Source organism: Drosophila albomicans, chromosome 3 (genome assembly GCF_009650485.2).
Source record: "Drosophila albomicans strain 15112-1751.03 chromosome 3, ASM965048v2, whole genome shotgun sequence".
Lineage (NCBI taxonomy): Eukaryota > Metazoa > Arthropoda > Insecta > Diptera > Drosophilidae > Drosophila > Drosophila albomicans.
The window spans coordinates 21,976,833-21,993,361 of NC_047629.2; the positions used below are offsets into that span (position 1 = coordinate 21,976,833).

The 16,529-nt window shown below is 37.6% G+C and overlaps 2 protein-coding genes and 1 long non-coding RNA gene across 4 annotated transcripts; all 3 read right to left on the minus strand.

Annotated features, from left to right (window-relative positions):
* Positions 1–3,848: 3,848 nt before the first annotated feature.
* LOC117570822 (uncharacterized) lies at positions 3,849–4,535 on the minus strand. The gene is made up of 3 exons (XR_004572381.2): positions 4,362–4,535; positions 4,076–4,279; positions 3,849–4,010 (listed from the first exon to the last, which is right to left on the minus strand). It is a non-coding gene; the product is annotated as an uncharacterized LOC117570822 (long non-coding RNA).
* A 6,630-nt stretch (positions 4,536–11,165) lies between these two features.
* On the minus strand, positions 11,166–11,888 carry LOC117568446 (uncharacterized). Its single transcript, XM_034249116.2, has 3 exons — positions 11,771–11,888; positions 11,464–11,706; positions 11,166–11,399 (listed from the first exon to the last, which is right to left on the minus strand). The coding sequence occupies exons 1-3, from the start codon at positions 11,856–11,858 to the stop codon at positions 11,257–11,259; spliced, it is 474 nt and encodes a 157-aa protein (XP_034105007.1). The 5' UTR covers positions 11,859–11,888; the 3' UTR covers positions 11,166–11,256.
* Positions 11,889–12,128: 240 nt separating this feature from the next.
* On the minus strand, positions 12,129–13,190 carry LOC117568447 (uncharacterized). 2 transcript variants are annotated; one of them, XM_034249118.2, is made up of 3 exons: positions 13,097–13,190; positions 12,794–13,036; positions 12,129–12,739 (listed from the first exon to the last, which is right to left on the minus strand). In XM_034249118.2, the coding sequence occupies exons 1-3, from the start codon at positions 13,179–13,181 to the stop codon at positions 12,600–12,602; spliced, it is 468 nt and encodes a 155-aa protein (XP_034105009.1). In that variant the 5' UTR covers positions 13,182–13,190; the 3' UTR covers positions 12,129–12,599. The 2 variants fall into 2 exon arrangements, with proteins under 2 accessions (XP_034105009.1, XP_034105008.1); XM_034249117.2 differs by having other exon boundaries at positions 12,130–12,739; positions 13,094–13,190.
* Between the last annotated feature and the right edge of the window lie 3,339 nt (positions 13,191–16,529).

Sequence of the window (16,529 nt, forward strand, 5' to 3'; positions counted from 1 at the left end):
AGTTGTTGATTTAAGAGAAATTTTAGTTTTGCTCTCTTTAATTTTATTTTTTAAATAAAAACCAAGTGTTTAACCACTTTTTCAAGAAATTTATTATTACTATATTTAACAATATTATACAATTAATTTATAAATGCAAACATAAATGCACATTTTATCTCATGTTTTATGATTTGTTTTTGTATGTTGATAAAACAAATTTTTTTGAGCGATAAGAGCACGATCCAATCGGCAATGAAAGCCGATTGCCTAAAAGAGAATGTGAACAAGCGAGAGAGGAATGCAACAAGAATATCAATAAGTGGCAGAATTTTTGGTAGTGCAAACAAAAGTAAATATGTAAATTAAAATAGACTCCGGTATTCACGAATCGTAGCCACCTCCACCACCCGAGTAACCTCCATATGAGCAACCTCCATATGAGCATTCAGATACAGATGCATTATCGCTAACACAATCTGTATCGTAATCAAAGGGATTTGTGGACTCTTGTTCAACTATAATTGTTAAAGGAACATCATTTCCATCATTTCCGGGTGTATCATTATTTCCGCCTATTGGTGATTCGAAGCCATTTACAGATTTTCTGGATTTTGTTGGAAAATTCTTAAGAGATTCGTCTTTCTTTTTTTTCCCCAAACATTTCATGAAGAGCATAATAATAAGCGAGATAGATATATAAACTGTCAAATAAAGTTCATTGTTAGTTATAAAACAAATCATGTACTCGTACAAACTAAAGTACTCACGACATAACAATCCGTTTATAACTCTGATTTTTGAATTTAATTTACCAAAATGGATTCTTAAGATATGTAAGACAAGCATGCCGAAAGTCGCAAAGAACCAATACCAAATGCCGTCTCGATGGCGTCTATTAAAGCGTATAAACATACACGAGTTGATAGCCATATTCAAAGCGTACACTACAAACCAAAACCAAAGTCTTCTGTCTGGAAGATAAAGATATGAACTCTAGACGTTGCAAAACATATTCACAACAATACAAAAACTAACCATTGCTCCCTGTGACCAAGTCTGTGCACACGAAAACAAAGTAGTGAAGCGAATATGTAAAATTTATATGTGCAATAACAGCACCACAAGCTAAGTATAACATTTAAAAACAGTTATTATTTTTTACGTATAGGAATCAACACGTGTTGTTAGAGGTGGATCAGTTAAAACTAAAACTAAAACTAAAATTTTTTACTACGTGAGAGAGTTTCAGAGAGTGGAACCTAGTGTAGAATGTGAGTTTATGTTCAATACATATGCATATATTCACGGTGTTCAACACCGACGGCTGATTGCTCTGCAATAAACGAAATGAAAAATAAGGTTTTTGTATACGGTAAATGCGATAAGTCTGCATTGAAAAATAAATTAATATAAATGTCGAGCAACTAATGGTATTTATTAAATATATTAATATTATTATATTATTATATTAATATTATAAAAGAATAATTTTATGTCAACTTAATCTTAACCGCCAGATACATCGCACTGACAGTCATTAAATTCTTAATCATTGACAGCATTCATCATTATCATTATTGAGTGAGATATTCAGAATCATCACAGTTTCCATATCAGTCCTTATCTTAGCCAGGTGGGTTGGTCAATAGTTCACCAACTGCAAAATTCAATTCGGCAATTGAGCTCTCCCATTTGCACTCAAGCTCGCATATTGTTGATGTTAATGATAACTTTGAGTACCGCCCGAAGTTGTAGTTCGTGATGTAGTAATGACAACAACCGAAACTATTAGGTAAACTGTGGAGTATAATATATATTAAATGATCCGTGGCTAAGCTATGTAAGTATGTAGTACTTACCGATAAATATATAAATCAATAACTTGATCTTTTAAAAAATGTTTCCTAAAAAATGGGCCCGATGATCACCGAACCAAATGCGATTGAAAAATATATCCATTCTCTAATTGCAGATCGGTCATTTTGATCATTAAATATTAATATGTTAATATTAAATACAATGTTGCTGGTTAAAACTGTAATCCAAAGTAATGACAGCTGCAAAAAAGGATTTGAAGCTAATAAGTTACAAATATCAAATTTTGATCATACCTTACCACCAACTATCCAAATTGTCACAACAATCTAATTCGCAAGCAACACCCTGATGTCGGCAACAGAAATTCCAAAAGCCTTCAAGCATTTCATGTTGAATTACAGTTTAACAAAACTGATTTTTAGATCACTAATGCTGTTAGAGTTCAGCTTAACATAGACTGCCGAACGCAAAGCCGAGCACCATGAATATAACCCAATAGAGAGGATTATTTACAAAGTGAGACTTAAGAGAATCGCAAAAAAAAATAGACTTACTTAACTCAGCATTAAAGAGTAAGTACTCTTTATTCTGAGATCTTGAAAGAGCTTTTGTTATTATTTGTTATCAGCGGTAATATACCAAAAATACAAAAATACTAAAAATATACCAAATGGTATAATGGTAAAAATTTGGAATGCAAGTGTTTTGAACGATTGCTTAAAATAAACTGCCGCTCGAATCGCCGAGCACCGCAAACAAACCTTAAAATCGACATATAATCGCATTGTGGAACTTAACTGAAACGTGAATTATGATTAAGAGAATCTTTCTTATCTTAAGAGAGCTGCGTCATTATAGGGGTTGTCCATATATTACGCAATCACTTAGGGGTGGCGGTGGGGTCAAGGATATGATTATGTTTGATTACATGCGGAGAGAGGGGTCTTGCTCAATGATTACGTAATCATTTTATAAAAATTTTATTGTTAAAAGTATTTATTCAAAAATTGGTTTCGCGCCGATTACTCCGTCAATAAGTACCGAATGCAACTCTATAATTAAGTCGATATACATATTCTATTATTTACTTCCAGTAATAAATAATATTAAGGATTGGCTGGAATCTCCTCTTGAAAATATAGATTAAAAGAACAAATTTGAATAATTTTCTTTTTTTGTGATTACGTAATCATTGTGGTGGGGAGGGTGTTCATTTAATGATTACTTTTGATTACCAGAGGGGAGGGGGTCAAAAATCGCAGAAAACGTGATTACGTAATATATGGACAGCCTCATATCAGTCTTTATCTTAGCCAAGTGAAGTGGTCAATAGTTCACCAACTGCAAAATTCAATTGGCCAATTGAACTCTCCCATTTCCACTCAAGCTCGCATATTGTTGATGTTGGTGATAACTTTCAGTACCGCCCGAAGTTGTTGTTCGTTTTGTAGCATTGGATTGAGTGAATGGGCCCGATGATTACCAAACCAAATGCGATTAAAAACTATATCCATTCTCGAATTCCAGATCGGTCATTTTGATCAGAAGAATCTTTATATTAAATACAATGTTGCTGGTTAAAACTGTAATCCAAAGTAATGACAGCTGCAAAAAAAGGATTTGAAGCTAATAAGTTACAAATATCAAATTTTGATCATACCTTACCACCAACTATCCAAATTTTCACAACAATCTAATTCGCAAGCAACACACTGATGTCGGCAACAGAAATTCCAAAAGCCTTCAGTTTAACAAAACTGATTTTTAGAGCACTAATGCTGTTAGAGTTCATGCTCAACATAGACTGCCGTACACAAGGCCGAGCATCATGAACATAACCCAATAAAGAGGAATATTTACAAAGAGAAATTTAAGAGTATCGCAAAATAAAAATCGTCTTACTTAACTCAGCATTAAAGAGTAAGTACTCTTTATTCTGAGATCTTGAAAGAGCTTTTGTTATTATTTGTTATCAGCATTTGTTATTGCCATTCTGAGCATCTTGTATTTAAATAATTGCACAAATAGTCAAATTTATTTCTTGAGTTGCTTTTATTGAAATGTTGAAAATAAGTTGTAATTGTAAAGATGATATCATTATTTTCATTAGCTTTAAGAGTCATCGATTTGAGTCTCAAATGTCACATTCTGTTTTCTTTGAAGATTCCTTTGAAGAAAACCCATTATAATAGTTGAAATAAAGAGGTAAACTGTTAAAAAATAAAATAGAATGTAATAACAATTAGGGAAAAACTTTTTAATTAAATATACTCACTTATAAAAACGAAACAAATTTCATATGTTATTCCTGAAAGTATTTTATAAAAAATAGCCAAGATAAGAAGCGAAGCAAGAGCTATTGAATAAGCGATCCATAGTTTGACTCCGAGAGGATCGTTTTTGATTATGCGTGTCAAGGCAAACATGTTAAAAATTAAATTAGAGCCGTTACCCAGAAGAACCATAGATGAATTAAAAACTGAAAGAAAATTATAAAATGATACATATTAAAAAAAATCCTATTTAAAGTTAAATATAATTCCAATTAGTTATCTTCTTACAATTGTTTTTCAGATTCCAAAGAAATGTCCCCTCAATGCCGTATACGATAAAAAGAAAATGCGTGAAGAGAACACTGATTATGGTAATTGCGATTCCACTAGCTTTAAGGCACCCCATAATGAGATTATATTCAAAAACTCAATTTGGAAAATGTGGAATGCAAATGTTTTGAACGATTGCTTAAAATAAACTGCCGATCGAATCACCGAGCACAGCTAACAGACCTTAAAAGCGACATATAATCGCATTGTGGAACTTAACTGAAACGTTAATTGTGATTGAGAGAATCTTTCTTATCTTAAGAGAGATGTGTCATTATAAATCAAAATATATTTATGTGAATCGCGAGCATTTCAGACTCACACGCAATGCTGTCTTGAAGAGTGAGGGAAGCAAGGACCAACTACATTCAAATAAAATAAAATTGTACATTGTAACATACGTTAAGGTTGCCTTTATTTAAAACATTAATTATATGTACTTAAATAAATTCATTTTTAGGTATTTTATCGACACAAATAGAAATCTCTTAAATTCATTAAGCGTTGATAAACTTGATTAGTATTATTTTATATATAATATTTTTTTTGTTTTTAGCTGGAGAAACTTTCAATGAAAAGTAATTTACGTGCATTTGGGTTTTTAATGCTCTTGACATGCAGCTCTGATCTCTACTTTTCCATGTGGCCTGATAGCGCGTTGTGTTGTCGTGTTGCAGATATAGGAATTTTATAAATTATAACAAGGGATAGAGCAAGCGCAGCTCAAAATTGGTGTAAAATATTTAAGCTTGATATGAAAATGTAAAACCACAGAAACCAACAACAGTTGGCAGCTTCGAGTGTATGTGTGTGTGTGTCTGTTTGGGTGTGTGTGAGAAAAGTTTAGTTGAGTTCACTTTAGTTAACTGTTAAAGCAGCATGAACGGTCCTAGTTGATTGCTACGCATGGGCTTGCCAGTGGGTTGCATGGAGGGCGGCGTGTGGCACAAACCAATGAACCACATAATGTGGTATACCAACCCACATACACAGATACATATACTACATATTTACAGACGCACAAGCGGTTCCAGCAAACGTTTAAGTAAGCGTGTAAATTATTTGAATTATTTATGAGCGACGACAACCGCAGGCAAAACATGCAAAAAGCTTAAAGCCATTTGAATGCACAACTCGCCATGTGCAACCAAAATTTCACGAGCAAAAGTATCTTTGAATGTATCCTCCTTCCCCCGTCCGCCATCATCAACAGTGTCATCCCTTTGGCACATTTGGAAACCCCAATTCCCGGCACAAGCGACCAACTAAACATGCAGAATACTTAGGACTACAGCGACAAAATCAAAATCTCTCACATTTAGCAAAACACACACAAAATGAAAATGTTGGAGAGATTCCAGCAGCTACTGCTACTACTAGTGGATGGCCATCCACTGTTGCTGCCGTGCGCTGTGGCAGCATTTGAATCCCTCGACGGCGCTTAAACAACGTCAAGTTCGGCCATTTGCTCAACAACGTCATGCCAGCTGATAAATGCGACGCAATTCGGACTGAAGAGCTGAAAGTTTTGGTCAGCTGACTTTAAGTGGTAATTCCCAGGCGCAAAATTTATTAATAGGCCTAATCCCAGGCGTCACGACAACGAGAACGACAACAAGCTGAGCGAAACCAAAAGTAAATACAGCATCGCAAATTTAAGCTTCGTCAAGGAAATTGATCAAGGAATCAGACAGCATTCATAGAAAATATGATTTTTTAAGTAATCAAATAGCGATATGAACTTTGGCAACTGTTCTTAAATTTCACAATTAAATTTATTCACTCGCTGCTGCTGCTGCTGAGAAAGAAAAAAGAGACATCAACGGTGGCGGCTTATGGCACAAGTTGACTTTGCTATTTTAAAGATACAGTTTGCCGTACGTGTGTATCTTTTAGATTGCCGCCGCTGGCTGCTGTTTTTTCGTAGGCAAATGTGCTCACATCACGCATACGACCCCTCGACTTATGGCCACAAATCTATCGCATGGCGGGGGGAAAAGAGCAAGACGAATCCTGGCTGAAGCAGGCTGCTTGCCAATTGCACGCACTTTTGTCGTTCAATTTACTTGGTATTGCCACAGCCTCAGTCAGTGGCAATAGCAATGGTAATGGAAATGGCTGTGGAAATGCGAATGGGAATGGAAATGGCAATGGCAATGGCATTTTTGTGCTCCTAAGTGGCTCGGCGACTTGTCTAAGCCCTGGCAAGTGGCAAGTAGCGACAAGTGTGTTGATATTGCACGTGTGTTTGTTTGTAGGTTTGCAATAATTTGGTCTATTTGTTGCCAGGCATCGAGTTTATTGAATTTGGCATTTGCATGTTATACGAGTTGAGCATGTGGAGCGACACACAGCAAACAGAAGCCAGCTGAGCCGAGTCGAGCCTGCCCAACTCAAGACTCGATTGTGACTGTGTGTTCATTTTTTTTTTTGGCTTTGTCTATGTCGCTGCTGGAAGCTATTCAATTATCTGGTAGTAAATTTGGCAAATGAAGTTGTTTATTGCGCACGATGTTATGCCAATTGAATTTGCTGCCTAAAATCCAGCAACCCACGCAAGCACGCAACGCAACCACTCGACCATCCACCCAGCAACCCACCTGCAGTGCGTTTGCGTTTGTTGCTCGATGCTGTAAGGATCTTAGGCATCGTCAGGTGTGCGTTGGGCGCAATTTAATTTCACAGCCAATTAAAAATGTTACACAGTGCGTATGATGAATTTGTTGCTGGCTGCCAACAGCTGCGGCTTTTGTGCCTCACGTGCGCCACTTGGCAACTTGGCAGCTTAATTGGCCATCCCCCATTCCACATCTGCCATTGCCATTGCCCCTCTTCAGGTATTTTTGACTGAAAGCTGAATTTGAATACCCGTGTCGACAGCTCACTTCAATTTGATTTATGCTCGGACCAACAAAACAACTACAACAACAGCAACAACAATGACATTGGCAATAAACAAAAGGGAAAGAAACGAAGCAAAAACAAAACCAAAAAAAATAACACGAAACAAAACAAAATGAAGGCTCAGCAAAGTGCAAAAGCAAATTAATTATGCACATTAACTTTTGTCGCTTAATGCGCGTTGCAAGTTCGACGCTCGGAGGTGATCAGAATAAGCCAAAAGCTGTGGCTGAGGCTGACCCAAAAGCCGTGTCCCCTTGTCCGTGAGCCTTAAGTGAGCCAAGGACTTTTTGAAAAATGGTCGACGCCACCGTAGAAGCCGCTTAATTAGTGCGTAATTTGTAAGTCTGCGCGCAGCGAGCAGGAAACAAACAACAACAACAGCAACAGCGCAAAAAATCACAAAAGTTTTCCCAGAGACCGAAAATTCAACAATGAGAGGTAAATATTAATTACGTAAATGGCAAATTTCTGGCAGTGAGTGAGAGACGGCACGAAGGGACATTAGCAGGATAATGGCGCGGGACGAGATGCATCCAGCAACTATTCAGTATATATAACATACATATATATTTTATATAAATATATAATCACAAGTCTTAGTCATATCAACGTCAACTAAATTCTTAAACCCCGAAAAAATTCCCTTTCAAATGAGCAGCAGCAGCAGCTGCTGTTGATGCTGCTTCTGTTCAGCGTCCCTTCTCATGGTTGTTGTTGTTGTTGTCCTTGTTGTTGCTGTGCATACAAATTTGTTTATTTTTAATTTCTGACACCGCTTTGAAGGCATTTTTACATTTTTCTTATGCTTGATTGAGGTGCCCGAACCGCAGTATTTTCATTATATTTTCTTTCGTTTGTTTAGGCTCTGGGCTTTGGTCAGAACTTCAACTGTTTCGTGTCCTTCGTTTTCTGCTGCTTTCCTCTGCGTCGATGGTCAGTTGCGACCATCATTGTGGATGTCACAGGTGTCAATTAGTGTATCCAATTTGCCATACATTGACCGCAGCTGCTGGCCCACACTCGATGCGGCGTGGCATGCTTTAAACATTGTGGCGCCCCAAACACACACACGAAGAGCGCGAAGAGTGCGCTTAACTTTCATGAAACTTGCATAGTTTCGGTCTACATGCTGCACATTTTACAGGCCACCCACCAAAAAGTTGAATTATGCGACGCGATAGTTCGTGCAGCATCTCTGGAGGCGCCGCGCAATTTAAAAACTTAAATGACGCCCTCTTTAAGGTCCAGCGTGTTGAATGCAATGAAATTATTTCTGCGCAGTGCCCCTCGCTATTGAAATGTTAATTAATGCCATGCCGGCAACCACAGCGGCTAAGGACTCAGGTTACCTATGGTCAGCATACTCTGGTTATGCAACAGAAGTTGCATCAGCAGCAGCAGCAGTTGTTTCTACCACAGCCCATGCTGTTTCCCCAGTGGCATCAACTAGGAATAATTAAAATGCTGCAAACTCAACTTGAAATATTTCATGAGCAACTTGAATGCAGAGCTCTTATCTCTATTTGTATTGCAGAGTATCTAGCTGGTCGAGTTTGATTTATTTCTTAAATGCTGCAGTTAACCGCGTGTTTTCAGGGCAGGTGCCAAAGAGGTTGGGACTTTAACAAGCGGCTCGTTAACGGCTACCGCGCAATTACACTTGAAACGCTTTAAATTTTAAGTGCTCGGGCCGAGTATGTGCAGGCTGCAGGTTGCAGGTTGCAGACTGCCGGCAGCCGGCTGCCGACAGGGGTAGGGGCACCTGTTGGCTGCCAGCGTTGTTGCTTGCCACATGCATGCACACACACATACACATATGTATATGTGTGTTATGCTTATACATATATATATATTCGCATGCACATTGGCTGCCATTGTGGGGCTAATTGCGCACAGAATGCAAAGGCTTGCGGTGCTTGGAGCTTGTAGTTCACTCGAGCTGCATTGTTGATTGTTAGTGCAAGTTCAATGTAAAAGAATTATGTACAACAACATGTAAATAATGTGCTTAAAGTATTTTCAATAGACTTCTTTTGATTTACTAACTAAACATCACATTATATAAACTCTCCACAAGGTCTAGGCTTAATTGTGTTTGAGTCGCTGTTCGCCTGAGGCACAAAACAAATCAAAATTGCCTCGGTATGTTATCTCAATTTTTTAGCTCAGAACTGTATTCGAAATATTTTTCTCTCTTTATGTTTTTTCTTTCTCTCTCACTCTTTAAGATAAGCTACACTCAAACAACGATCGATTGGTCTCTGGCCGAACTTTGTTATCAGTTAGCGACACAATGTTTATTTATTTTTTCTGGGAAACGCTTTTTATCGCTCTGTTTATTTTATTGTTATTTAAATGATTCATATGGAGCAGTTGGTTTAGTCTCTCACACTTAATTTGTCGGAAGTACGATAATAGTTTCGATTGGATACACAAATAAATTCTTTATATTTGTGAACAATTAATCTTAAACGTCTTTAATTAAATTCCTCTGCCTGTAAGAGTCATTTCTATATGCGAAACGAGTCAGAAAGAAAAAACAGAGAGCTGGGTTGTTTCGATGTGGGAATGAGATTCCATTTTGACCTATTCTGCAAACGTTTTTTTTTTTTTTTTTTTTGTTTGTTTATTTAAGAATCGAATAATCTTAACTGCCTGCGTGTTTACTCAATCCCGATGCGGGTTCCAGCTTAGGATAAAATAATAATTGTGGCCGCCAGCGCCAATGGAAGTCGTTTCCGGCTCTTCAGTTTGTTTTTCCTTAGAGCTTCCTTTGGCTGCCTCTGCTGCTTACTCTGCCTCAGCTCCGCGTTTTCTAGCATATTTGAACACTGCACTGCAAGTTTTGCTGTGTAATTTTAATTTTCGAACGTCAACGCTTTGCCCGAGGCAAGCAGCAGCTCTACGATAGCCAAGGGGACACTGGATGAAAGCGGCAGATCGTTATTGCAAGTCGGTTTCGGACTTGGGATTGGGTTTGTGGGGACTCGGGCTTTTTTTTTGGTTGGGTTGGCGCTCAAGGACTGTGATGGACTGTACGCAATGCCCCCCGCCCGACAGCCATTTAATGCTCATATTTCATGTTTGCCACATTTTTGCCATTTTCCCCATTTCTGCCATTTTCCCCATTTTCGTATTTTCGCATTTTCGCGTTGCAAATGAAAATGAAATTTTTAATAAAAATGATTCGTGTTGTTTTCATTACTGCTGATGTGTGTTATTCTCATGCTTATCGGACACAGGACACGCGAGGACATACTCGAATTGCCAATTTAGACTCGTTTGAACGGCAGCTGGCCAGAACAACCAAAAATTGGCAAACGCAGCTTAATGGGAGGAAGAAAGGAGAAGCTTACGTCAATATGCATCACTGTTCAAAAACAATGTGTTCATGGCAGGTGTTCACATCCCTCAAACACTTCCTTTTGTTATGTCAGCAGCTGCAGTCGATTTCTGAATCTGTGCAGGTTGCATGCACCAATTATATTGCAATATCAAATATAAGCAGCTCTAGAAACTTCACTTCTTATGCAGCTTCTCTTAACTAGATTTAACCAAAAATTTACTGTTGGTGAAGTTATGTTTAAATATACTTACTCACAGTCAAATTTGTTCACACGAGAAAGTTGGAATTCCGAAGATCAAAGTAAGAGTTGCTAAGACTTGTGAGTCTCTCAAAATTCCCAAGCATTCATAATGCTTTAATTTGAATTTAACTTAATTTGTCTATCTGTAATTTGTCAGGTACATACTATGAAAAGATTTCCATACCCATTAGATGTGTAAAAAGCATATTTAAAAACATTTCACCACAACAATTCCAGAGAAACTGATAAGATAATTGACAGTTTGCAACAATTAAATAATTTATTTCAAGATTTTAATGTTTTGGTAATGCAAGTAGCTTATACATTCCAGATGTATGTAACAAATCAACAAAATATGAAATTTATTCATTTAATGACACAAGAAATTTATGTAAATCGGATTCATAGGGCGGAGGTTTTAGTTTCACTTCTTCAAACTGTGGAGTTCCATGAGTGAGCTCCACGTACTCTTTATATATGATGTTCATCAAGTATAGCACAGCAGCTGTAATTGGCAATGTTACAGAGATAATTATCGAAGATTAAATTCACATATGATGTTTACTCACCAACAGCTAGAGAAGGTGCTACAGTAGCCCAGTACAACTCAAATCTATAATATCTGAAACCATTATAGGCTAAATAATCAATAGTGATGTAAATTAGCGCGGTACAGAAAAAAGATGAAATAACCAGCCAAAAGAGCAGTATCTTTGGCTTATGATCCGAATAAGCCTTTCGAATTCCGAAAATCATAATTATAGTTGCAAAAACTTGTAGTGCTCGTGATAATCCAAGAAAAACTGACTGAGCTATTGCAAAATAGACATACTATAGTAGGTAAGGTTTGTAAAGCGCAATTTAGTATTTGCTTACAGCGATTTGATAACAAACAGGTGGACAGACTCAAGCCCATCACAACGAGTCCAATTAATGTTCGGACATTTTGCTTGTTCAACGACATTTCGCCACAACGATTTAACACCAACTGAAGGTGTTGCGTTTGGTTTGGTGTCGCTGTTGTTTCTATTCAACAACAATTGATAACAAAAAAGATTGGAGAGCTTGTATGCACGAAAAAAAGAGACAGAAAGAGAGATGGGAAATGACGAAATGGCGAAATGCAAAAGTCGTTGAAGATAAATTTGTGAAATAAAAATATTGATCGATTACAAGCTTTTTACTATATAGTTATATTTTAATGCTAATACTCAATTGAAAAGCTTTTTAAGATTGAAGTGTTTATAATAAAATTTAAATATTGATCGATTACTAACATTTTTATACATAGTACATTATATTTTCATGATAAACCTCAATTTAGTTGCTTCAAATTTAATGTGTATATTTAATAAATTAGCATGTACATTTTCAATTTCACAATTCAATGAAAATGGGTTTCTTTTTTCTCCGAAATGAAGCAAATGTAATTTTATTTCGAAGAATTTGTTCACAATTAAATAAAGCGGAATACAAATTTTCTATGTTGATAGAGTAATGTAAAAATTGATCGATTACTAACACTTTAATGTGCATGTTAAACCCTCATTTCAAAGCTTTAAAGTTTAATGTGCGCATTTAAAAAAGTAGCATGCAACTTTTCTATTTCACAATTGAATGAAAATTTCTGCCTTTCTATTCTGAATTGAAGCGGATGCAAAGTTATTTCGAGTTAAATATTCCAAGAATTTGGTCGAAATTCAATTTAGGCGTTTGATGAGATAACAAAATTGTTCAAGGTCTGATCATATTTGGGTGGTTGATTGTCTTTAACGGGTTCATCTGCACCTAGAGTGAGCTCAACATACTCCTCATAAATTTTGTTCATCATGTACGCTACACCAGCTGCAATTGAATAGTTGTAGGAATTGTTTTCAAGGCATTAATTCACACACTTACCAGCAGCCAAAAGAGGCGCTACAGTACCAATATACCATTCAGTTCTATAATATCTATAATTATAGTTGGTTATGTAGTCAAGACAAACGTAAATCAGAATGGTACAGAATATCGACGATGCGGCCAACCAGAAGAGCAGCATCTTGGGCATATGAGCCGGATGAGCCTTAAGAATTCCATATATCATAATTGCAGTGGCAAAAATTTGTAATGGTCGCAAAACATCAAGATACTCTCTCTGATCTATTTCGAAATAATTGAAAATTAAAAGACAGTTTTATGAAATTTATCCTTCCTTACTACGATACGATAATAGACAGGTGGACAGGCTCAAGCCCATCACGATGAGTCCAATAATAATATTAATAGTTTTCTTGCTCAACGACATTTCACTGCAACGATTTCAGAGTAACTGAAAGCGCATATTTTAGTTTTCTACATCTTATGTACTCAATGAACAACGTATTTTTATAAAGCGCAGGTCTTTGCGACAGTTAAATACACTACTACTCAAATATTTATCTATTCTAAAATCTTTAATAATATTTTTATTGACACTTTTAATGCATAGCTTCAAATGTTGAACTTTTAAGTGAGTAAAAGATTTTAATGATTATTTTATCTTATTCGACTTGTCATATGCCCGAGGAAAGTGAGTGAGAGATTGCGTGTTCGGCTGGGCTTATCTCAATGTGCAATCTCTTTGTTATTTGAAAACACAACATCAATTAATAATTATTTACATTCTGCTTTGCAACATTTTATAGAACACATTTTCCAACAAGAAATATACAATATAATATATTTAATTATTTTGCTCAATTAAAAAAAGTCAACTTTTATTGTACTGGATTCCACAAATTATAGTGGACTGTAAAGGTCAAGCACTTTGAAGAATTAAAATATAATTTATACATGCTACAGAGTTCATTGCGATTTGGCATTCAAAAACCAATGTAAGCAAACCGAATTTACGCAGTTTGTTTATTGCAAAGAAATGATTGCGTTAAAAATAGAAAAGAAAGCCAAACCAAACAACAATTCGAATAATTATATAAACAATTCTTGAAATAAACAATTCATGTAATTAAGTGTTTACCGTACTTAGGTGAATTTTCTGATAGAGATGAAAATTCAGATTACTCTCTGGTTATATTCACATTCTTTCTCTCAGCTCGTTAGCTAGAACACAACGATTTGCCCCTATAGAAACTAAATTCATTTATCCCCCCCAATATTGATATTGGGTCTTTCAACTCTTGTGAAGGTGGTTCAAAAAATGCAATGAACCAAGCCAAGATTCCATTTGCATTCGGCTTTCAGTCAATTTTACGCACAAAGTACTCAACACACTCTTGAATTCGACATTGTCCCTTGGCTTATGCAACAGTTTCTGTTGCTTGCAACGTCAGCATCAGAAGCATCGACAACATCATCGATTGCGCTCCATATGGGGATCAGCAATCAGCATGCAGTTGCATGTGGCAGTTAGGGCACAACGATAGAGGGAAGTACTTCTGCAGCACAGAGAGGGGGACAAAGATGATGATGCCGGAGGGCGCAAGAGCATATTATATGGCACATTTGCTCATCAAGATGCAACAACTTCTCGTAATTGAATGTCATATGAGTGACACAATGTCAGTTTGCTGCCCAACCTGATGTTGGCATTCCTTTGCATCCCTAACTCCCTTCCTCCCTCACTCGCTGGCTGCTCCACCTTCTAGTTCTAGCTGCCATGTCGACTTAGTCACGTGTGAAATTAATTTGTAATGACTATGAGCATGTGCATGTGCAGCACCGAGCAGAATCATTTGCATTTGCCGATGCCGATGCCGAAGCCGATGCCAACGCCCTATGCAAAATAAAAGATGAAATTGAAAGCTGTTCTGTCCATCCAAGCGATGTCCGATGTCTTATCCCAAATGCCAATCAAGTTGGCCAGCTTTGAGTCATGCTTGCATTGAGTGCTCAAACTTTGGATTTCAATTGGATGTTGAGCGCCGATAAGTTTTCATTTCGTGGTGACTAAAGGCATATAGTATACTCCATATACTCCATCCTTCAATCAACCTAACTTGCCTTTGTTTTACCACATTTTCTATCCCGCTTTTTCACTCTCTCTCTCTCTCTTTCTCTTTCTCTCACTCTCCCTCTCCCTCTCTGACTTTGTCGCTGCTGTGGTCTTTGCGAAGCCCGGGAGCGTGTTTTGAAACTTTAGCGAACTTAATTTTGTAAATTGTTCACAAATTTGGGAAATTGCAATTACTTCGTGATTTTGGAAAGTGGCGAAAAGTTTTGAACGGCAAATGCGATTTGAAGGTGCATTGAAACTGTAACGAAGTTAAATTGGAATTGCATTAAAAGTGCGCCTCAACTCGACTGCAGTTCATTTCCGTCTTTGACTTTGCCGCACAGAGAGCCTATAGCAAAAAGTTTTCGCTGCCAAAATCGAAAACGAAAACCAAATCGAAGTTGAACTTTCAACTCAACTCAACCTCAACTTCAGAGCAAGCAAAGCCAAGCGATGTCAATGAAATCCAAAGCGCGAATGGCAACAGGTTAAATTGGCGCAATCTGTGCGCCGCATGCTGAGGCAACAATCAAAGTACTGAGAGCCAATGGACAACTGAGAAACAGCAGGAACAGCAGGAGTTGGAGCAGCTGCTTTGTCAAGGACACGACAAGAAGGATGGAAGATGGTAGGACAGCAAGACAGCAGAGAGCGACAGAGAACACCAGGAAGGCAGGCATCCGAATCCGAGTCGGGTGACACAAATTGCTGCAAACACCTTGGCAGGCTGAGCACAGGCAGCGCAAAAAATTGGAACTGAGTAGACAACTTAAAGCGCAAAAGGCAAAAAACAGAATGATGTAGGCGGAGAGAAGACGACGAGAAGGAGGAGGAACAGAAGGAAGACTGGGGTTGGCCACGTTGCATGTCTACTTAAAAGTTTTTCAAAGCACTGCTTATGGCACGTGCTGTCAGTAGTACTAGGGCCGTGGCATATTGGGAATGTGAAGGGGGGAGATAGGAAAGAGAATGTAGTCGGGTACTAGGAATAGAGGGCACACAGGAAAGAGGAATGGGAGGAGGAGGAGGTGCTGTGAAGCAAGCAAAGCGTATTAAAATACAAAGCAGCATCATTAAATGTTAAAAGTTGCCTTTGGGCAAAATGGCAGCACGGAAAGCAGGTAAAAATAATAAAGAAAAACTACAAGTGCCTGGACTGGCAGAAAAAACCACTTAAAACAACTACAACCAGACAACGAACGAGAGCAACATCAACGGGAGCGGCAACGGCAACGACAACGAAGCGCAAGGACAATGCAATGAATGCAGAGCAAGGCGCACGGCCAGGAAATTATGCAAGCATCAAGTGCATTGCTCAGGTGAGTTAAAATTCCCCAAAGCATACAAAAGCAAAAATGCATTTGCAAGCTGTTAATAATTATAATTGAAAATGCGCAGCAACAATAACCAGCAACAGCAGAAGCAGCAGCAGTACTTACAAAGACAATGAGCGAAAAAGGCAAGCTGCAGACACATGGGGATAATACTATAAGTGTGTGTATGCATATTGCGTATACGCCGTGTGTGTGTGTGAATGTGTGCAATGCCTCACAGATATGGCCAACGGCATTGGCATTGTCTTTACACTTGCAACTCGGTTCGGTTAATGCAACCACAAAGCAAACTGCAATCAGCAATCAGCTGGAAATCACACAAGTAACA